Raw genomic sequence first — 24,687 nt, 5'->3', positions numbered from 1 at the left:
AGGGAGACAGACAGAGAGAACATAACAGTAGATACAAGTGTTATGTGGGTGTGTTTGGGTCGGCCCAGTGTGGTTAATTCATCTCGGCCCAGTGTGGTTAATTCATCTCTGTGTTGTGTTCAGAGATCCGTAATCAGGAGATGGTTTCCATGGGGGTGGGTAACAAGCCGTTCCTGGACATTAAACCCAGTGATGCTGCCATCAACGACAGGGCTATAGACTACATCATGAAGGGACGAGGTAACCACTAAACTAAACCACTGTCTAGTACACTGATCAATAACCACTAAACCACTGTCTAGTACACTGATCAATAACCACTAAACTAAACCACTGTCTAGTACACTGATCAATAACCACTAAACCACTGTCTATTACACTGATCAATAACCACTAAACTAAACCACTGTCTAGTACACTGATCAATAACCACTAAACCACTGTCTAGTACACTGATCAATAACCACTAAACTAAACCACTGTCTAGTACACTGATCAATAACCACTAAACTAAACCACTGTCTAGTCCACTGATCAATAACCACTAAACTAAACCACTGTCTATTACACTGATCAATAACCACTAAACTAAACCACTGTCTATTACACTGATCAATAACCACTAAACCACTGTCTAGTACACTGATCAATAACCACTAAACCACTGTCTATTACACTGATCCATAACCACTAAACCACTGTCTAGTACACTGATCAATAACCACTAAACCACTGTCTATTACACTGATCAATAACCACTAAACCACTGTCTAGTACACTGATCAATAACCACTAAACTAAACCACTGTCTAGTACACTGATCAATAACCACTAAACTAAACCACTGTCTAGTACACTGATCAATAACCACTAAACTAAACCACTGTCTAGTACACTGATCAATAACCACTAAACCACTGTCTAGTACACTGATCAATAACCACTAAACCACTGTCTAGTACACTGATCAATAACCACTAAACCACTGTCTTACACTGATCAATAACCACTAAACCAAAGCTGTCTAGTCCACTGATCAATAACCACTAAACTAAACCACTGTCTAGTACACTGATCAATAACCACTAAACCACTGTCTAGTACACTGATCAATAACCACTAAACCACTGTCTAGTACACTGATCAATAACCACTAAACCACTGTCTAGTACACTGATCAATAACCACTAAACCACTGTCTAGTACACTGATCAATAACCACTAAACCACTGTCTAGTACACTGATCAATAACCACTAAACCACTGTCTATTACACTGATCAATAACCACTAAACCACTGTCTATTACACTGATCAATAACCACTAAACCACTGTCTATTACACTGATCAATAACCACTAAACTAAACCACTGTCTAGTACACTGATCAATAACCACTAAACCACTGTCTAGTACACTGATCAATAACCACTAAACTAAACCACTGTCTAGTACACTGATCAATAACCACTAAACTAAACCACTGTCTAGTACACTGATCAATAACCACTAAACCACTGTCTAGTCCACTGATCAATAACCACTAAACCACTGTCTAGTACACTGATCAATAACCACTAAACCACTGTCTAGTACACTGATCAATAACCACTAAACCACTGTCTAGTACACTGATCAATAACCACTAAACCACTGTCTAGTACACTGATCAATAACCACTAAACCACTGTCTAGTACACTGATCAATAACCACTAAACCACTGTCTATTACACTGATCAATAACCACTAAACCACTGTCTATTACACTGATCAATAACCACTAAACCACTGTCTATTACACTGATCAATAACCACTAAACTAAACCACTGTCTAGTACACTGATCAATAACCACTAAACCACTGTCTAGTACACTGATCAATAACCACTAAACTAAACCACTGTCTAGTACACTGATCAATAACCACTAAACTAAACCACTGTCTAGTACACTGATCAATAACCACTAAACCACTGTCTAGTCCACTGATCAATAACCACTAAACCACTGTCTAGTACACTGATCAATAACCACTAAACCACTGTCTAGTACACTGATCAATAACCACTAAACCACTGTCTAGTACACTGATCAATAACCACTAAACCACTGTCTAGTACACTGATCAATAACCACTAAACCACTGTCTAGTACACTGATCAATAACCACTAAACCACTGTCTAGTACACTGATCAATAACCACTAAACCAAAGCTGTCCCTGACCCGTCCCCCAGGTGCCAGAACTCGAGCCTCCATTGCCGTGTCCCTGTTCGACCACTCCAACCCTTTCAAGCGGACAGCGTCGAGTAACGGGGGGTCTGGTGGCGGGGCCCCTGCTGCGTCTGGCTCCTGCACTCTCCTGGGGCCCCTCAACCTGCACATGTACAGCAGCCACAGCCAGGCCCTGCTGCCCGGGGGAGAGAGGCCCTTCATCAGCCCGTGTCTGGAGGAGGACGAGATGGAGCACGAGACCAGCAGCCAGCCATCCATGAGTACATACTGTATAGATCATCCCTCCATGACTACATACTGTATAGATCATCCCTCCATGACTACATACTGTATAGATCATCCCTCCATGACTACATACTGTATAGATCATCCCTCCATGACTACATACTGTATAGATCATCCCTCCATACTGTATAGATCATCCCTCCATGACTACATACTGTATAGATCATCCCTCCATGACTACATACTGTATAGATCATCCCTCCATGACTACATACTGTATAGATCATCCCTCCATGGCTACATACTGTATAGATCATCCCTCCATGACTACATACTGTATAGATCATCCCTCCATGACTACATACTGTATAGATCATCCCTCCATACTGTATAGATCATCCCTCCATGACTACATACTGTATAGATCATCCCTCCATGACTACATACTGTATAGATCATCCCTCCATGGCTACATACTGTATAGATCATCCCTCCATGACTACATACTGTATAGATCATCCCTCCATACTGTATAGATCATCCCTCCATGAGTACATACTGTATAGATCATCCCTCCATGACTACATACTGTATAGATCATCCCTCCATGACTACATACTGTATAGATCATCCCTCCATGACTACATACTGTATAGATCATCCCTCCATGACTACATACTGTATAGATCATCCCTCCATGACTACATACTGTATAGATCATCCCTCCATGACTACATACTGTATAGATCATCCCTCCATGACTACATACTGTATAGATCATCCCTCCATACTGTATAGATCATCCCTCCATGACTACATACTGTATAGATCATCCCTCCATGACTACATACTGTATAGATCATCCCTCCATGACTACATACTGTATAGATCATCCCTCCATACTGTATAGATCATCCCTCCATGACTACATACTGTATAGATCATCCCTCCATGACTACATACTGTATAGATCATCCCTCCATGACTACATACTGTATAGATCATCCCTCCATGACTACATACTGTATAGATCATCCCTCCATGACTACATACTGTATAGATCATCCCTCCATGACTACATACTGTATAGATCATCCCTCCATGACTACATACTGTATAGATCATCCCTCCATGACTACATACTGTATAGATCATCCCTCCATGACTACATACTGTATAGATCATCCTCCATACTGTATAGATCATCCCTCCATGACTACATACTGTATAGATCATCCCTCCATGACTACATACTGTATAGATCATCCCTCCATGACTACATACTGTATAGATCATCCCTCCATACTGTATAGATCATCCCTCCATGACTACATACTGTATAGATCATCCCTCCATGACTACATACTGTATAGATCATCCCTCCATGACTACATACTGTATAGATCATCCCTCCATGACTACATACTGTATAGATCATCCCTCCATGACTACATACTGTATAGATCATCCCTCCATGACTACATACTGTATAGATCATCCCTCCATGACTACATACTGTATAGATCATCCCTCCATGACTACATACTGTATAGATCATCCCTCCATGACTACATACTGTATAGATCATCCCTCCATACTGTATAGATCATCCCTCCATGACTACATACTGTATAGATCATCCCTCCATGACTACATACTGTATAGATCATCCCTCCATGACTACATACTGTATAGATCATCCCTCCATGACTACATACTGTATAGATCATCCCTCCATACTGTATAGATCATCCCTCCATGACTACATACTGTATAGATCATCTCTCCATGACTACATACTGTATAGATCATCCCTCCATGACTACATACTGTATAGATCATCCCTCCATACTGTATAGATCATCCCTACATACTGTATAGATCATCCCTCCATGACTACATACTGTATAGATCATCCCTCCATGACTACATACTGTATAGATCATCCCTCCATGAGTACATACTGTATAGATCATCCCTCCATGAGTACATACTGTATAGATCATCCCTCCATGACTACATACTGTATAGATCATCCCTCCATACTGTATAGATCATCCCTCCATGACTACATACTGTATAGATCATCCCTCCATGAGTACATACTGTATAGATCATCTCTCCATACTGTATAGATCATCCCTCCATGACTACATACTGTATAGATCATCCCTCCATGACTACATACTGTATAGATCATCCCTCCATGACTACATACTGTATAGATCATCCCTCCATACTGTATAGATCATCCCTCCATGACTACATACTGTATAGATCATCTCTCCATGACTACATACTGTATAGATCATCCCTCCATACTGTATAGATCATCCCTCCATGACTACATACTGTATAGATCATCCCTCCATACTGTATAGATCATCCCTACATACTGTATAGATCATCCCTCCATGACTACATACTGTATAGATCATCCCTCCATGACTACATACTGTATAGATCATCCCTCCATGACTACATACAGTATATATCATCCCTCCATGACTACATACTGTATAGATCATCCCTCTATACTGTATAGATCATCCCTCCATGACTACATACTGTATAGATCATCCCTCCATACTGTATAGATCATCCCTCCATACTGTATAGATCATCCCTACATACTGTATAGATCATCCCTCCATGACTACATACTGTATAGATCACCCCTCCATGACTACATACTGTATAGATCATCCCTCCATGACTACATACTGTATAGATCATCCCTCCATGAGTACATACTGTATAGATCATCTCTCCATACTGTATAGATCATCCCTCCATGACTACATACTGTATAGATCATCCCTCCATGACTACATACTGTATAGATCATCCCTCCATACTGTATAGATCATCCCTACATACTGTATAGATCATCCCTCCATGACTACATACTGTATAGATCATCCCTCCATGACTACATACTGTATAGATCATCCCTCCATGACTACATACTGTATAGATCATCCCTCCATACTGTATAGATCATCCCTCCATGACTACATACTGTATAGATCATCTCTCCATGACTACATACTGTATAGATCATCCCTCCATACTGTATAGATCATCCCTCCATGACTACATACTGTATAGATCATCCCTCCATACTGTATAGATCATCCCTACATACTGTATAGATCATCCCTCCATGACTACATACTGTATAGATCATCCCTCCATGACTACATACTGTATAGATCATCCCTCCATGACTACATACAGTATATATCATCCCTCCATGACTACATACTGTATAGATCATCCCTCTATACTGTATAGATCATCCCTCCATGACTACATACTGTATAGATCATCCCTCCATACTGTATAGATCATCCCTCCATACTGTATAGATCATCCCTACATACTGTATAGATCATCCCTCCATGACTACATACTGTATAGATCACCCCTCCATGACTACATACTGTATAGATCATCCCTCCATGACTACATACTGTATAGATCATCCCTCCATACTGTATAGATCATCCCTACATACTGTATAGATCATCCCTACATACCGTATAGATCATCCCTCCATGACTACATACAGTATAGATCATCCCTCCATGACTACATACTGTATAGATCATCCCTCCATGACTACATACTGTATAGATCATCCCTCCATGACTACATACTGTATAGATCAACCCTACATACTGTATAGATCATCCTTCCATGAGTACATACTGTATAGATCATCCCTCCATGACTACATACTGTATAGATCATCCCTCCATGACTACATACTGTATAGATCATCCCTACATACGGTATAGATCATCCCTCCATGACTACATACTGTATAGATCATCCCTCCATGAGTACATACTGTATAGATCATCCCTCCATGACTACATACTGTATAGATCATCCCTCCATGACTACATACTGTATAAATCATCCCTCCATGACTACATACTGTATAGATCATCCCTCCATGATTACATACTGTATAGATCATCCCTCCATACTGTATAGATCATCCCTCCATGACTACATACTGTATAGATCATCCCTCCATGATTACATACTGTATAGATCATCCCTACATACTGTATAGATCATCCCTCCATGACTACATACTGTATAGATCATCCCTCCATGACTACATACTGTATAGATCATCCCTCCATACTGTATAGATCATCCCTCCATACTGTATAGATCATCCCTACATACTGTATAGATCATCCCTCCATGACTACATACTGTATAGATCACCCCTCCATGACTACATACTGTATAGATCATCCCTCCATGACTACATACTGTATAGATCATCCCTCCATACTGTATAGATCATCCCTACATACTGTATAGATCATCCCTACATACCGTATAGATCATCCCTCCATGACTACATACAGTATAGATCATCCCTCCATGACTACATACTGTATAGATCATCCCTCCATGACTACATACTGTATAGATCATCCCTCCATGACTACATACTGTATAGATCAACCCTACATACTGTATAGATCATCCTTCCATGAGTACATACTGTATAGATCATCCCTCCATGACTACATACTGTATAGATCATCCCTCCATGACTACATACTGTATAGATCATCCCTACATACGGTATAGATCATCCCTCCATGACTACATACTGTATAGATCATCCCTCCATGAGTACATACTGTATAGATCATCCCTCCATGACTACATACTGTATAGATCATCCCTCCATGACTACATACTGTATAAATCATCCCTCCATGACTACATACTGTATAGATCATCCCTCCATGATTACATACTGTATAGATCATCCCTCCATACTGTATAGATCATCCCTCCATGACTACATACTGTATAGATCATCCCTCCATGATTACATACTGTATAGATCATCCCTACATACTGTATAGATCATCCCTCCATGACTACATACTGTATAGATCATCCCTCCATGACTACATACTGTATAGATCATCCCTCCATACTGTATAGATCATCCCTCCATGATTACATACTGTATAGATCATCCCTCCATGACTACATACTGTATAGATCATCCCTCCATGACTACATACTGTATAGATCATCCCTCCATGACTACATACTGTATAGATCATCCCTCCATACTGTATAGATCATCCCTCCATGACTACATACTGTATAGATCATCCCTCCATGACTACATACTGTGTAGATCATCCCTCCATGACTACATACTGTATAGATCATCCCTCCATGACTACATACTGTATAGATCATCCCTCCATACTGTATAGATCATCCCTCCATACTGTATAGATCATCCCTCCATGGCTACATACTGTATAGATCATCCCTCCATGATTACATACTGTATAGATCATCCCTCCATACTGTATAGATCATCCCTCCATGACTACATACTGTATAGATCATCCCTCCATGACTACATACTGTATAGATCATCCCTCCATGACTACATACTGTATAGATCATCCCTCCATGACTACATACTGTATAGATCATCCCTCCATACTGTATAGATCATCCCTCCATGACTACATACTGTATAGATCATCCCTCCATGACTACATACTGTATAGATCATCCCTCCATGACTACATACTGTATAGATCATCCCTCCATGACTACATACTGTATAGATCATCCCTCCATACAGTATAGATCATCCCTCCATGACTACATACTGTATAGATCATCCCTCCATGACTACATACTGTATAGATCATCCCTCCATGACTACATACTGTATAGATCATCCCTCCATGACTACATACTGTATAGATCATCCCTCCATACTGTATAGATCATCCCTCCATGACTACATACTGTATAGATCATCCCTCCATGACTACATACTGTATAGATCATCCCTCCATGACTACATACTGTATAGATCATCCCTCCATGACTACATACTGTATAGATCATCCCTCCATGACTACATACTGTATAGATCATCCCTCCATACTGTATAGATCATCCCTCCATGACTACATACTGTATAGATCATCCCTCCATGACTACATACTGTATAGATCATCCCTCCATACTGTATAGATCATCCCTCCATGACTACATACTGTATAGATCATCCCTACATACTGTATATATCATCCCTCCATGGCTACATACTGTATAGATCATCCCTCCATGACTACATACTGTATATATAATCCCTCCATGACTACATACTGTATAGATCATCCCTCCATGACTACATACTGTATAGATCATCCCTCCATACTGTATAGATCATCCCTCCATGACTGCATACTGTATAGATCATCCCTCCATGACTACATACTGTATAGATCATCCCTCCATGACTACATACTGTATAGATCATCCCTCCATACTGTATAGATCATTCCTCCATGACTACATACTGTATAGATCATCCCTCCATGACTACATACTGTATAGATCATCCCTCCATACTGTATAGATCATCCCTCCATACTGTATAGATCATCCCTCCATGGCTACATACTGTATAGATCATCCCTCCATGACTACATACTGTATAGATCATCCCTCCATACTGTATAGATCATCCCTCCATGACTACATACTGTATAGATCATCCCTCCATGACTACATACTGTATAGATCATCCCTCCATACTGTATAGATCATCCCTCCATGACTACATACTGTACAGATCATCCCTCCATGACTACATACAGTATATATCATCCCTCCATGAGCACATACTGTATAGATCATCCCTCCATGACTACATACTGTATAGATCATCCCTCCATACTGTATAGATCATCCCTCCATGACTACATACTGTATAGATCATCCCTCCATGAGTACATACTGTATAGATCATCCCTCCATACTGTATAGATCATCCCTCCATGACTACATACTGTATAGATCATCCCTCCATGACTACATACTGTATAGATTATCCCTCCATACTGTATAGATCATCCCTCCATGAGCACATACTGTATAGATCATCCCTCCATGACTACATACTGTATAGATCATCCCTCCATGAGCACATACTGTATAGATCATCCCTCCATGACTACATACTGTATAGATCATCCCTCCATGAGCACATACTGTATAGATCATCCCTCCATGACTACATACTGTATAGATCATCCCTCCATGAGCACATACTGTATAGATCATCCCTCCATGACTACATACTGTATAGATCATCCCTCCATGACTACATACTGTATAGATCATCCCTCCATTACTACATAATGTATAGATCATCCCTCCATGACTACATACAGTATAGATCATCCCTCCATGACTACATACTGTATAGATCATCCCTACATACTGTATAGATCATCCCTCCATGACTACATACAGTATAGATCATCCCTCCATGACTACATACTGTATAGATCATCCCTCCATGACTACATACTGTATAGAATCTATACTGTATGTAGTCATGGAGGGATGATCTATACTATAGATCATCCCTCCATACTGTATAGATCATCCCTCCATGACTACATACTGTATAGATCATCCCTCCATGACTACATACTGTATAGATCATCCCTACATGACTACATACTGTATAGATCATCCCTCCATGACTACATACTGTATAGATCATCCCTCCATGACTACATACTGTATAGATCATCCCTCCATGACTACATACTGTATAGATCATCCCTCCATGACTACATACTGTATAGATCATCCCTCCATACTGTATAGATCATCCCTCCATGACTACATACTGTATAGATCATCCCTCCATGACTACATACTGTATAGATCATCCCTCCATGACTACATACTGTATAGATCATCCCTCCATGACTACATACTGTATAGATCATCCCTCCATGACTACATACTGTATAGATCATCCCTCCATACTGTATAGATCATCCCTCCATGACTACATACTGTATAGATCATCCCTCCATGACTACATACTGTATAGATCATCCCTCCATGACTACATACTGTATAGATCATCCCTCCATGACTACATACTGTATAGATCATCCCTCCATACTGTATAGATCATCCCTCCATGACTACATACTGTATAGATCATCCCTCCATGACTACATACTGTATAGATCATCCCTCCATGACTACATACTGTATAGATCATCCCTCCATGACTACATACTGTATAGATCATCCCTCCATGACTACATACTGTATAGATCATCCCTCCATACTGTATAGATCATCCCTCCATGACTACATACTGTATAGATCATCCCTCCATGACTACATACTGTATAGATCATCCCTCCATACTGTATAGATCATCCCTCCATGACTACATACTGTATAGATCATCCCTCCATGACTACATACTGTATAGATCATCCCTCCATGACTACATACTGTATAGATCATCCCTCCATACTGTATAGATCATCCCTCCATGACTACATACTGTATAGATCATCCCTCCATGACTACATACTGTATAGATCATCCCTCCATACTGTATAGATCATCCCTCCATGACTACATACTGTATAGATCATCCCTACATACTGTATATATCATCCCTCCATGGCTACATACTGTATAGATCATCCCTCCATGACTACATACTGTATATATAATCCCTCCATGACTACATACTGTATAGATCATCCCTCCATGACTACATACTGTATAGATCATCCCTCCATACTGTATAGATCATCCCTCCATACTGTATAGATCATCCCTCCATACTGTATAGATCATCCCTCCATACTGTATAGATCATCCCTCCATGACTACATACTGTATAGATCATCCCTCCATGACTACATACTGTATATATAATCCCTCCATGACTACATACTGTATAGATCATCCCTCCATGACTACATACTGTATAGATCATCCCTCCATACTGTATAGATCATCCCTCCATACTGTATAGATCATCCCTCCATACTGTATAGATCATCCCTCCATACTGTATAGATCATCCCTCCATGACTACATACTGTATAGATCATCCCTCCATGACCACATACTGTATAGATCATCCCTCCATGCTGTATAGATCATCCCTCCATGACTACATACTGTATAGATCATCCCTCCATGACTACATACTGTATAGATCATCCCTCCATGACTACATACTGTATAGATCATCCCTCCATGACTACATACTGTATAGATCATCCCTCCATGACTACATACTGTATAGATCATCCCTCCATGACTACATACAGTATATCAGCGACTCTCTGTCCATCCCATCTATCTCCTTAAATCTCTTATGATTTACATAATGTACTATATATTTATATATATTTATATATATTTATCTATTATATATTTATATATATTTATCTATTATATATTTATATATATTTATCTATTATATATTTATATATATTTATCTATTATATATTTATATATATATTTATCTATTATATATTTATATATATTTATCTATTATATATTTATATATATTTATCTATGATATATTTATATATATTTATCTATGATATATTTATATATATTTATCTATTATATATTTATATATATTTATCTATTATATATTTATCTATGATATATTTATATATATTTATCTATTATATATTTATATATATTTATCTATTATATATTTATCTATGATATATTTATATATATTTATATATATTTATCTATTATATATTTATATATATTTATCTATTATATATTTATCTATTATATATTTATATATATTTATCTATTATATATTTATATATATTTATCTATTATATATTTATATATATTTATCTATTATATATTTATATATATTTATCTATTATATATTTATATATATTTATCTATTATATATTTATCTATGATATATTTATATATATTTATCTATTATATATTTATATATATTTATCTATTATATATTTATATATATTTATCTATTATATATTTATCTATTATATATTTATATATATTTATCTATTATATATTTATATATATTTATCTATTATATATTTATCTATTTCAACTGTTCTGTGATGGTTCCGCTGCGTTATGAACCATTCTATTCCCAGAGTTTCTACAGATTGGAAGTTAATATAGTTTGTCTTAGTTACTGTACCAACCAAACCCACCTATCAGTGTTGATCAACTCCTCTCCTCTCCGTTTCTCCCCCTCGCACTCCCTCACTCCCTCACTCCCTCCTCCCCCCTCCCTCTCTCTCTCCTCCCCCTCCCTCTCTCTCCCTCCCCTCCTCCCTCTCTCTCCCTCCCCTCCTCCCTCCCCTCCTCCCTCTCTCTCCCTCCCCTCCTCCCTCCCCTCCTCCCTCTCTCTCCCTCCCCTCCTCCCTCCCTCTCTCTCTCCCTCCCTCTCCCCTCCCTCTCCCCTTCCTCCCTCCCTCTCCCTCCTCCCTCTCCCTCCCTCCCCCTCCCTTCCTCTCTCTCTCCCTTCCTCTCCCCTCTCCCCTCCCCTCCCTCCTCCCCTCCCTCCCTCTCCTCCCCTCCCTCTCCCCTCCCCCTCCCCTCCCTCTCCCCTCCCCCTCCCTCTCCCCTCCCTCCTCCCCTCCCTCCCTCTCCTCCCCTCCCTCCCTCTCCTCCCCTCCCTCCCTCTCCTCCCCTCCCTCCCTCCCTCTCCCTCCCTCCCTCTCCTCCCCTCCCTCCCTCCCTCCCCTCCCTCTCCCTCTCCCTCTCCTCTCCCCTCCCTCCCTCCCCTCCCTCCCTCCCTCTCCTCCCCTCCCTCCCTCCCTCTCCCTCCCCTCCCTCCCCCCCTCCCTCTCCTCCCTCTCCCCTCCCTCCCTCCTCCCCCTCCCCTCCCTCCTCCCCCCCCCTCCTCCCCTCCCTCTCCTCCCCTCCCTCTCCTCCCTCTCCCTCTCCTCCCCTCCCTCCCTCCCTCCCTCCCCCTCCCTCCCTCCTCCCCTCCCTCTCCCCCCTCCCTCTCCCCTCCCCCTCCCTCCTCCCCTCCCTCTCCTCCCCCTCCCTCCCTCCCTCCCTCCACAGCTACAGAGAGCTCAGGTTCATCGTCCCACTGTCTGTCCGGCAGCGGCTCCAGTGGTTCAGACAGTGGCTGTGTGTCCAGCCACCTCCCTGAGGCCAGTTTATCTGAGGATCCCTCGTTCCCCTGCCGTCCCCCGTCCGACGCCGTGACCTCCCCCAGCCTGCCCAAAGACAAGCCGCACTACAACAGCCAGTACATTTCAGCCGTAAGTGAACGTAATGGTCACGGGTGGGTTCACAGGCTCGTCAGGTTACAGTTTATCCACAGTGGCCCTGGTTCTGGAGAGATGCAGTGTGTGCAGGGTTTTTCTCCAGCCCAGCGCTACAACACCAGTTCAGTTCAATGCAGGTCTGATTTGTGATGCGTGACGATCCCTGCATTCTGCAGGGAAGAATTCTGCATGGAAGAATGGTTGATAGTTTGTCTGTAATGGAATGTGATATATACTGTTGATTTGTGTTAACTATAATTTCATTGATTGATTAAATGTCACCTGTATGAGCTTGGCTTTGTGCAAAACCCTGCTGACAAGATCAATAACCCTGCTGACTTGATCAATAACCCTGCTGACTTGATCAATACTTGTAACATTCCTCATAACACATCTGTAACCCTGGCTTCCCTTCCTCCCTCCCTCCCTCTCTCCTTCCCTCCATTCATCTCCAGAAAGTAGCTCAGATCATAGGCCCTTCCACTATAGTGTGATTCCTGACTGGGACCCTACTTGGAGTAAGTGGAGCAACACATCAACTCAAACCACCTCCTCTAAACAACACCTCAACTCAAACCTCCTCCTCTAAACACCTCAACTCAAACCTCCTCCTCTAAACAACACCTCAACTCAAACCTCCTCCTCTAAACAACACCTCAACTCAAACCTCCTCCTCTAAACAACACCTCAACTCAAACCTCCTCCTCTAAACAACACCTCAACTCAAACCTCCTCCTCTAAACAACACCTCAACTCAAACCTCCTCCTCTAAACAACACCTCAACTCAAACCTCCTTCTCTAAACAACACCTCAACTCAAACCTCCTTCTCTAAACAACACCTCAACTTAAACCTCCTTCTCTAAACAACACCTCAACTCAAACCTCCTCCTCTAAACAACACCTCAACTCAAACCACCTCCTCTAAACAACACATCAACTCAAACCACCTCCTCTAAACAACACCTCAACTCAAACCACCTCCTCTAAACAACACCTCAACTCAAACCTCCTCTAAACAACACCTCAACTCAAACCTCCTCTAAACAACACCTCAACTCAAACCTCCTCTAAACAACACCTCAACTCAAACCTCCTCCTCTAAACAACACCTCAACTCAAATCTCCTCTAAACAACGCCCAGGGCCTGTATTCACAGAGCTTCTCAGAGTAGAAGTGGTTGAACTAAGATCAGGTCCCACCAGTCCTTGTAATCTCATTCATTATGATCTAAAAAGGGGAAAACTGATCCCAGATCAGCACTGGTACTGAGATGAGATGTGAATAATGGGCTAAGAGCTGTGCTATAATCTATACTGTATGGAAGCCTGTATTTCTCCAAGCTGCTGCTGTTTGTGACATAGCCTGGGTACCAGTCTCTGCTGTTTGTGACATAGCCTGGGTACCAGTCTCTGCTGTTTGTGACATAGCCTGGGTACCAGTCTCTGCTGTTTGTGACATAGCCTGGGTACCAGTCTCTGCTGTTTGTGACATAGCCTGGGTACCAGTCTCTGCTGTTTGTGACATAGCCTGGGTACCAGTCTCTGCTGTTTGTGACATAGCCTGGGTACCAGTCTCTTTGTGCTAACGTTCATCTCCTTGTCGTGCCAAACAAATGACACAAAGAGTACAAGAGGTGGAATGTTAGCACGAAACAGGTCTGTATTTCAGGCTAGCTGTGGTGTTTTAATGGGAGGTCTGGGTGCTTGTAGTATCTCTGTAGTAAGTCTGTTCTCTGGTCTCTCTCTACAGGTCTGATATCCAGAAAGACGCTATTTCCAGGCCAAGGAAGACAGACGAGACAAATACGTGTTCGTTTTCTCGCGCTGCCATAGCAGCAACTCTCATCTCACATGGACACTGTAAAGAGCTGGGACTGTTTCTAAACAAAAAGAAAAGCCACTTTTGAGCATAGCTTTTCTATTGTTTCTTTTTAAAGTTAATTTAAATATTGTTATATTTTTCTTCCCAAAAGTACTGGTGGCTGCAGTCGTTTTTGTCCTGTACTATATTGGGTTATTCTGTAAATAATTATTTTAATAGTTTCCTGTGAATTTATGAATGGTTTGTTTCTTTATCATCTTGTTGACCACTTTTACTGCAACTTCTGATTCACCTGTTGATTGATGTTATACCCTGGGATGAAAGGCTAGTTCTGGTTCACCTGTTGATTGGTGTTATACCCTGGGATGAAAGGCTAGTTCTGGTTCACCTGTTGATTGGTGTTATACCCTGGGATGAAAGGCTAGTTCTGTTATACCCTGGGATGAAAGGCTAGTTCTGGTTCACCTGTTGATTGGTGTTATACCCTGGGATGAAAGGCTAGTTCTGGTTCACCTGTTGATTGGTGTTATACCCTGGGATGAAAGGCTAGTTCTGGTTCACCTGTTGATTGGTGTTATACCCTGGGATGAAAGGCTAGTTCTGGTTCACCTGTTGATTGGTGTTATACCCTGGGATGAAAGGCTAGTTCTGGTTCACCTGTTGATTGGTGTTATACCCTGGGATGAAAGGCTAGTTCTGGTATACCCTGGGATGAAAGGCTAGTTCTGGTTCACCTGTTGATTGGTGTTATACCCTGGGATGAAAGGCTAGTTCTGGTTCACCTGTTGATTAATGTTATACCCTGGGATGAAAGGCTAGTTCTGGTTCACCTGTTGATTGGTGTTATACCCTGGGATGAAAGGCTAGTTCTGGTTCACCTGTTGATTGGTGTTATACCCTGGGATGAAAGGCTAGTTCTGTTATACCCTGGGATGAAAGGCTAGTTCTGTTATACCCTGGGATGAAAGGCTAGTTCTGTTATACACTGGGATGAAAGGCTAGTTCTGGTTCACCTGTTGATTGGTGTTATACCCTGGGATGAAAGGCTAGTTCTGTTATACCCTGGGATGAAAGGCTAGTTCTGTTATACCCTGGGATGAAAGGCTAGTTCTGTTATACCCTGGGATGAAAGGCTAGTTCTGGTATACCCTGGGGTGAAAGGCTAGTTCTGTTATACCCTGGGGTGAAAGGCTAGTTCTGAATCATACTCTTCAAAAAAGGTCCAAAGCAACATGTTTATTTTTCGGCATTCTGGTACGACTCTTTTACAGTGTCTTCACATAACGTCAGATTCCTCCATCTTGTTTTACTGTGGTGGTGTTGTAGTTTTGTTCTGTGTCTCGGTCTGTTGCCACTTCCTGTAGCCGTTCAGGTCTGACTGAGGGTGTATCCTAAATAGCAACCTATTCATTATGTAGGGGATTACTGTTGACCAGAGACCTATGGCCAAAACTAGTGCACTATATATAGGGAATAAGGTGCTATTTGTGTCGTGAGCCTGACTCCAGGTCAGTTCCCTGACAGGTCAGAGCCAGTTGGTCCGAGGTCCTCCCAGCTGAGTGACTCGGGGCTGTAGAATGGAGAGAGGAGAACGGTACCCACCGAGAGAAGAAGAGAGAGGGAGGCTACTTTCACCTACAGAGTTTCAAATAAAAAATAATAAAAATTTAAAAAATGTTTCTTGTTCATATACATGTATTTGTATTTTTTAAAGATGGCATTAAGAAGAAAGGAAAACCTCTGAATGTACATTGTCTGTCTGTAAATATTTGCACCTGCGGTGCTCTCTGGTTCCAGTATTGTGTAGGAGAAAGCAGAGGAAGACTGTGATAACGTTGTGCATGTAGAAAGCAGCAGGGAATCAACATACAAATGACAACAACGAAATGACTTTCCACTCGTTGAATCTGGAGCCTGAATGTCTTCATCACCTGTCATCTCTCTTCGTTCAAACTTTTAATAAACATGTGTTGGCTCTTGTATCCAGAAGGAGGGTGTTGGTTTTCACTGGGATCCTGAGGGGGTGTAGGTCAGTCAACATGTCTTCCTGAGGTGTGGGGGGGGACACTGGGTGTCTGTCGTCTGTCTTACTGTGTTGAGGTGGGGGGACACACTGGGTCTGTAGTCTGTCTTACTGTGTTGAGGTGGGGGGACACACTGGGTCTGTAGTCTGTGTTGAGGTGGGGGGACACACTGGGTCTGTAGTCTGTCTTACTGTGTTGAGGTGGGGGGGACACTGGGTCTGTAGTCTGTCTTACTGTGTTGAGGTGGGGGGACACTGGGTCTGTAGTCTGTCTTACTGTGTTGAGGTGGGGGGGACACTGGGTCTGTAGTCTGTGTTGAGGAGGGGGGGGGGACACTGGGTCTGTAGTCTGTGTTGAGGAGGGGGGACACTGGGTCTGTAGTCTGTGTTGAGGTGGGGGGGACACTGGGTCTGTAGTCTGTCTTACTGTGTTGAGGTGGGGGGCACTGGGTCTGTAGTCTGTCTTACTGTGTTGAGGTGGGGGGACACTGGGTCTGTAGTCTGTGTTGAGGAGGGGGGACACTGGGTCTGTAGTCTGTGTTGAGGTGGGGGGACACTGGGTCTGTAGTCTGTCTTACTGTGTTGAGGTGGGGGGACACTGGGTCTGTAGTCTGTGTTGAGGAGGGGGGGGCACTGGGTCTGTAGTCTGTGTTGAGGAGGGGGGACACTGGGTCTGTAGTCTGTCTTACTGTGTTGAGGTGGGGGGGACACTGGGTCTGTAGTCTGTCTTACTGTGTTGAGGTGGGGGGGACACTGGGTCTGTAGTCTGTCTTACTGTGTTGAGGAGGGGGGACACACTGGGTCTGTAGTCTGTTGAGGTGGGGGGGGGCACTGGGTCTGTCTTACTGTGTTGAGGTGGGTGGGGGACACTGGGTCTGTAGTCTGTCTTACTGTGTTGAGGAGGGGGGACACTGGGTCTATAGTCTGTGTTGAGGTGGGGGACACTGGGTCTGTAGTCTGTCTTACTGTGTTGAGGTGGGGGGGACACTGGGTCTGTAGTCTGTGTTGAGGAGGGGGGACACTGGGTCTGTAGTCTGTCTTACTGTGTTGAGGTGGGGGGACACTGGGTCTGTAGTCTGTCTTACTGTGTTAAGGAGGGGGGACACACTGGGTCTGTAGTCTGTTGAGGTGGGGGGGACACTGGGTCTGTCTTACTGTGTTGAGGTGGGTGGGGACACTGGGTCTGTAGTCTGTCTTACTGTGTTGAGGAGGGGGGACACTGGGTCTATAGTCTGTGTTGAGGTGGGGGGACACTGGGTCTGTAGTCTGTCTTACTGTGTTGAGGAGGGGGGACACTGGGTCTGTAGTCTGTGTTGAGGAGGGGGGGGACTGGGTCTGTAGTCTGTCTTACTGTGTTGAGGTGGGGGGACACTGGGTCTGTAGTCTGTCTTACTGTGTTGAGGTGGGGGGACACTGGGTCTGTAGTCTGTCTTACTGTGTTAAGGAGGGGGGACACTGGGTCTGTAGTCTGTTGAGGTGGGGGGGGGACACTGGGTCTGTCTTACTGTGTTGAGGTGGGTGGGGGACACTGGGTCTGTAGTCTGTCTTACTGTGTTGAGGGGGGTGACACTGGGTCTGTAGTCTGTGTTGAGGAGGGGGGACACTGGGTCTGTAGTCTGTGTTGAGGAGGGGGGGGACACTGGGTCTGTAGTCTGTCTTACTGTGTTGAGGAGGGGGAGACACTGGGTCTGTAGTCTGTTGAGGTGGGGGGACACTGGGTCTGTCTTACTGTGTTGAGGTGGGGGACACACACTGGGTCTGTAGTCTGTGTTGAGGAGGGGGGGGACACTGGGTCTAGTCTGTGTTGAGGAGGGGGGGACACTGGGTCTGTAGTCTGTTGAGGAGGGGGAGGCACTGGGTCTGTCGCCTGTGTTGAGGCTGGGGGGAACACTGGGTCTGTCGTCTGTGTTGAGGTGGGGGGACACTGGGTCTGTCGTCTGTGTTGAGGTGGGGGGACACTGGGTCTGTCGCCTGTGTTGAGGTGGGGGACACTGGGTCTGTCGTCTTAAGGAAACAGACTGACTGTACGACAGTGTCCTCTGTCCAGCTGCTCCAGACAGTCAGAGTAGCGCTGGGCTCGAGGAAGGGAGAACTGGAACAAGGAAAGGAAAGATGGATCTCTCAGAGAGAAGTCACGCTAGATTGATTTCAATTGAAGATTTTGGTTCAAGAGGCCCTGAATGTTGTGTCCGATCTGGACAATATTCTAGGGGAAACGCTGAGAGGAAATCCTAAGGCGCTCACCTCCAACCACTGCAGGAGCAGCTGCTCTCTGCTCTTCTCCCGTCTCTCAGAACAAATGATTCTGAACAGCTCAGAGACAAAGTCCTCAGCCTTCACCTGTCCTGTCTGGGGGACGGAGGGGGGCGAGAGGGACGGAGAGAAGGGCTCAGGGACGGAATGAGAGCTGCACCCGAAGAGACTCATCTTTACCAAACCAATATGGACACCTCAGGTGACCACTCAAAACAGTTTAACAGAACATCAACTCCATAATATTAGCAATAATTCTTTTAAAAAGTCCTTATGAACCAACAACCAAGGGGAAGTTTCCCAGACACATGTTAAACCTAATCCTGGATTCAACATAGAGTTTACATTTTAATCTGTGTGTCCAGGAAACTGCCCCCAGACGTCTAGTCTTATTACCCAGAGGAAATAGACCAGGTTGGTTATCTTGAGAGTGCAGTCCTTGGAGTCCTCTAGTCAACATGGAGTCCAGGATGAGTCCGGTCAGAAAGACATGGCACTGCCTCCCAAACACCATGTCCTCCCAGGACACATTGAAGCAGGCAAAAGCCACATCTGGACCTGGAGACAAGACTGTCTGGATGCAAATCACCTTGTTGACCACGACTCAGCAGGGAATATATATATATATATATATATATATAGACAAACAGAACCTCTACAGTCTAAACTACTGTTGGATACGTGCCAAATGACTCCCTCTTCCTTTTGTTATAGTGCTTTGCTTTTAACCAGTAGTGCACTATATAGGAAGTAGTCTTCCATTAGGGACGCAGTCTGTTTCTCATTACACAGAGGAAACCAACAGCAGACAACAGTAGAAGGGTACAGCTCCATGATAGTTGTTCTCTCCTACCAAGACTAGTAAACACAGGAAACCAACAGTCCTGTTGTAATGAACTAGAAGGGTACAGCTCCATGATAGTTGTTCTCTCCTGCTGTGGTCAGTAAACAGAGGAAACCAACAGCAGACAACAGTCCAGGACTAGTAAACACCTTCCATACCACACTACATACTACACCACACGCTACATACCACGACGAAGACTAGTAAACACCTTCCATACCACGACCAAGACTAGTAAACACCTTCCATACCACGACCAAGACTAGTAAACACCTTCCATACCACGACCAAGACTAGTAAACACCTTCCATACCAAGACTAGTAAACACCTTCCATACCACGACCAAGACTAGTAAACACCTTCCATACCAAGACTAGTAAACACATTCCATACCAAGACTAGTAAACACCTTCCATACCACGACCAAGACTAGTAAACACCTTCCATACCACGACTAGTAAACACCTTCCATACCACGACCAAGACTAGTAAACACCTTCCATACCACGACCAAGACTAGTAAACACCTTCCATACCACGACCAAGACTAGTAAACACCTTCCATACCACACGCTACATACCACGACCAAGATTAGTAAACACCTTCCATACCACGACCAAGACTAGTAAACACCTTCCATACCACGCTACATGCCACGACTAGTAAACACCTTCCATACCACGACCAAGACTAGTAAACATCTTCCATACCACGACCAAGACTAGTAAACACCTTCCATACCACGACCAAGACTAGTAAACACCTTCCATACCACGACCAAGACTAGTAAACACCTTCCATACCACACGCTACATACCACGACCAAGATTAGTAAACACCTTCCATACCACGACCAAGACTAGTAAACACCTTCCATACCACGCTACATGCCACGACTAGTAAACACCTTCCATACCACGACCAAGACTAGTAAACATCTTCCATACCACGACTAGTAAACACCTTCCATACCACGACCAAGACTAGTAAACACCTTCCATACCACGACCAAGACTAGTAAACACCTTCCATACCACGACTAGTAAACACCTTCCATACCACGACCAAGACTAGTAAACACCTTCCATACCACGACCAAGACTAGTAAACACCTTCCATACCACGACCAAGACTAGTAAACACCTTCCATACCACGACCAAGACTAGTAAACACCTTCCATACCACGCTACATACAACGACCAAGACTAGTAAACACCACAATACACGCTACATACCACGCTACATACCACACCACACGCTACATACCACGACCAAGACTAGTAAACACATTCCATACCACGCTACATACTACACCACACGCTACATACCACGACCAAGACTAGTAAACACATTCCATACCACACGCTACATACTACACCACACGCTACATACCAAGACCATGACTAGTAAACACAATCCATACCATGCTACATACCACGACCAAGACTAGTAAACACTCTACATACTACACCACACGCTACATACCACGCTACATACCACGACCAAGACTAGTAAACACATTCCATACCACACGCTACATACCAAGACCATGACTAGTAAACACAATCCATACCATGCTACATACCACGCCACACGCTACATACCATGACCAAGACTAGTAAACACGCTACATACCACACCAAACGCTACATACCAAAACTAGTAAACACAATCCATACCATGCTACATACCACAACCTTTGTCTACTATTACCATAGACTACCATGAGACTGTTACTATAGACTAGAATATCTACTACCATGAGACTGTTACTATAGACTACCATGAGACTGTTACTATAGACTAGAATATCTACTACCATGAGACTGTTACTATAGACTAGAATATATACTACCATGAGACTGTTACTATATACTACCATGAGACTGTTACTATAGACTAGAATATCTACTACCATGAGACTGTTACTATAGACTACCATGAGACTGTTACTATAGACTAGAATATCTACTACCATGAGACTGTTACTATAGACTAGAATATCTACTACCATGAGACTGTTACTATAGACTACCATGAGACTGTTACTATAGACTAGAATATCTACTACCATGAGACTGTTACTATAGACTACCATGAGACTGTTACTATAGACTAGAATATCTACTACCATGAGACTGTTACTATAGACTACCATGAGACTGTTACTATAGACTACCATGAGACTGTTACTATAGACTAGAATATCTACTACCATGAGACTGTTACTATAGACTACCATGAGACTGTTACTATAGACTACCATGAGACTGTTACTATAGACTAGAATATCTACTACCAAGAGACTGTTACTATAGACTACCATGAGACTGTTACTATAGACTACCATGAGACTGTTACTATAGACTAGAATATCTACTACCAAGAGACTGTTACTATAGACTACCATGAGACTGTTACTATAGACTAGAATATCTACTACCATGAGACTGTTACTATAGACTACCATGAGACTGTTACTATAGACTACCATGAGACTGTTACTATAGACTAGAATATCTACTACCAAGAGACTGTTACTATAGACTACCATGAGACTGTTACTATAGACTAGAATATCTACTACCATGAGACTGTTACTATAGACTACCATGAGACTGTTACTATAGACTAGAATATCTACTACCATGAGACTGTTACTATAGACTACCATGAGACTGTTACTATAGACTACCATGAGACTGTTACTATAGACTAGAATATCTACTACCATGAGACTGTTACTATAGACTACCATGAGACTGTTACTATAGACTACCATGAGACTGTTACTATAGACTAGAATATCTACTACCATGAGACTGTTACTATAGACTAGAATATCTACTACCATGAGACTGTTACTATAGACTACCATGAGACTGTTACTATAGACTAGAATATCTACTACCATGAGACTGTTACCATAGACTACCATGAGACTGTTACTATAGACTAGAATATCTACTACCATGAGACTGTTACTATAGACTAGAATATCTACTACCATGAGACTGTTACTATAGACTACCATGAGACTGTTACTATAGACTAGAATATCTACTACCATGAGACTGTTACTATAGACTACCATGAGACTGTTACTATAGACTAGAATATCTACTACCATGAGACTGTTACTATAGACTACCATGAGACTGTTACTATAGACTAGAATATCTACTACCATGAGACTGTTACTATAGACTACCATGAGACTGTTACTATAGACTAGAATATCTACTACCAAGAGACTGTTACTATAGACTACCATGAGACTGTTACTATAGACTAGAATATCTACTACCATGAGACTGTTACTATAGACTACCATGAGACTGTTACTATAGACTAGAATATCTACTACCATGAGACTGTTACTATAGACTACCATGAGACTGTTACGGTAGACTACCACTATAGACTTCTATATCTACTACCATGAGACTGTTACCATAGACTACCATGAGACTGATTTCAGAAAGTTGTCTCCATCTCCCCCTTGTGGACAGGGAGGCGTACTGCATGCAGTGGTCTCACAGCGTTTACTGAGCACAGTAACATAGATATCAACCATCTCACAGTAACATAGATATCAAACCATCTCACAGTAACATAGATATCAAACCATCTCACAGTAACATAGATATCAAACCATCTCACAGTAACAGGTGAAGGACTTACTCTTGATATCTCCTCTCACATTTAGGTCTTTGTCGGCTCCGTAACCTGAGGGGGAAAAGTATGTTTTTTAAAATTTACCTTTGGAAAATACGTGGCCACTGACTATACAGAGTGTAGGCTAACTACTACACAGAGTGTAGGCTAAATACTATACAGAGTGTCGGCTAAATACTATACAGAGTGTAGGCTAAATACTATACAGAGTGTAGGCTAAATACTACACAGAGTGTAGGCTAAATACTACACAGAGTGTAGGCTAAATACTACACAGAGTGTAGGCTAAATACTATACAGAGTGTAGGCTAAATACTACACAGAGTGTAGGCTAAATACTACACAGAGTGTAGGCTAAATACTATACAGAGTGTAGGCTAAATACTATACAGAGTGTAGGCTAAATACTACACAGAGTGTAGGCTAAATACTACACAGAGTGTAGGCTAAA

General features: G+C 42.6%; 2 protein-coding genes across 4 annotated transcripts in view; one reads left to right on the top strand and one right to left on the bottom strand.

Moving 5' to 3' along the window:
• The window catches only part of LOC124035367, a 160,228-nt gene extending 144,044 nt beyond the window's left edge, over positions 1-16,184 (top strand). The window contains exons 25-28 of the mRNA XM_046348828.1: positions 124-240; positions 2,237-2,503; positions 13,404-13,606; positions 15,364-16,184. Of these exons, the coding sequence (XP_046204784.1) occupies positions 124-240; positions 2,237-2,503; positions 13,404-13,606; positions 15,364-15,369 (593 nt within the window). The 3' untranslated portion in view covers positions 15,370-16,184. The remainder of the gene's footprint in view (positions 1-123; positions 241-2,236; positions 2,504-13,403; positions 13,607-15,363) is intronic.
• A 3,258-nt stretch (positions 16,185-19,442) lies between these two features.
• LOC124035453 (BTB/POZ domain-containing protein KCTD19-like) overlaps positions 19,443-24,687 on the bottom strand; it is a 64,642-nt gene continuing 59,397 nt past the window's right edge. For all 3 annotated transcript variants that reach the window (XM_046348904.1, XM_046348903.1, XM_046348905.1), the window contains 3 exons: positions 24,243-24,287; positions 19,703-19,807; positions 19,443-19,550 (listed from right to left, as the gene is read on the bottom strand). In XM_046348904.1, the coding sequence (XP_046204860.1) occupies positions 19,788-19,807; positions 24,243-24,287 (65 nt within the window). In that variant the 3' untranslated portion in view covers positions 19,443-19,550; positions 19,703-19,787. The remainder of the gene's footprint in view (positions 19,551-19,702; positions 19,808-24,242; positions 24,288-24,687) is intronic.

Source organism: Oncorhynchus gorbuscha, linkage group LG05 (assembly GCF_021184085.1).
Source record: "Oncorhynchus gorbuscha isolate QuinsamMale2020 ecotype Even-year linkage group LG05, OgorEven_v1.0, whole genome shotgun sequence".
In the NCBI taxonomy this organism is placed as follows: domain Eukaryota; kingdom Metazoa; phylum Chordata; class Actinopteri; order Salmoniformes; family Salmonidae; genus Oncorhynchus; species Oncorhynchus gorbuscha.
The sequence above is the reverse complement of the archived record's forward strand: the minus strand, read 5'-3'. Positions and strand labels throughout refer to the sequence as shown.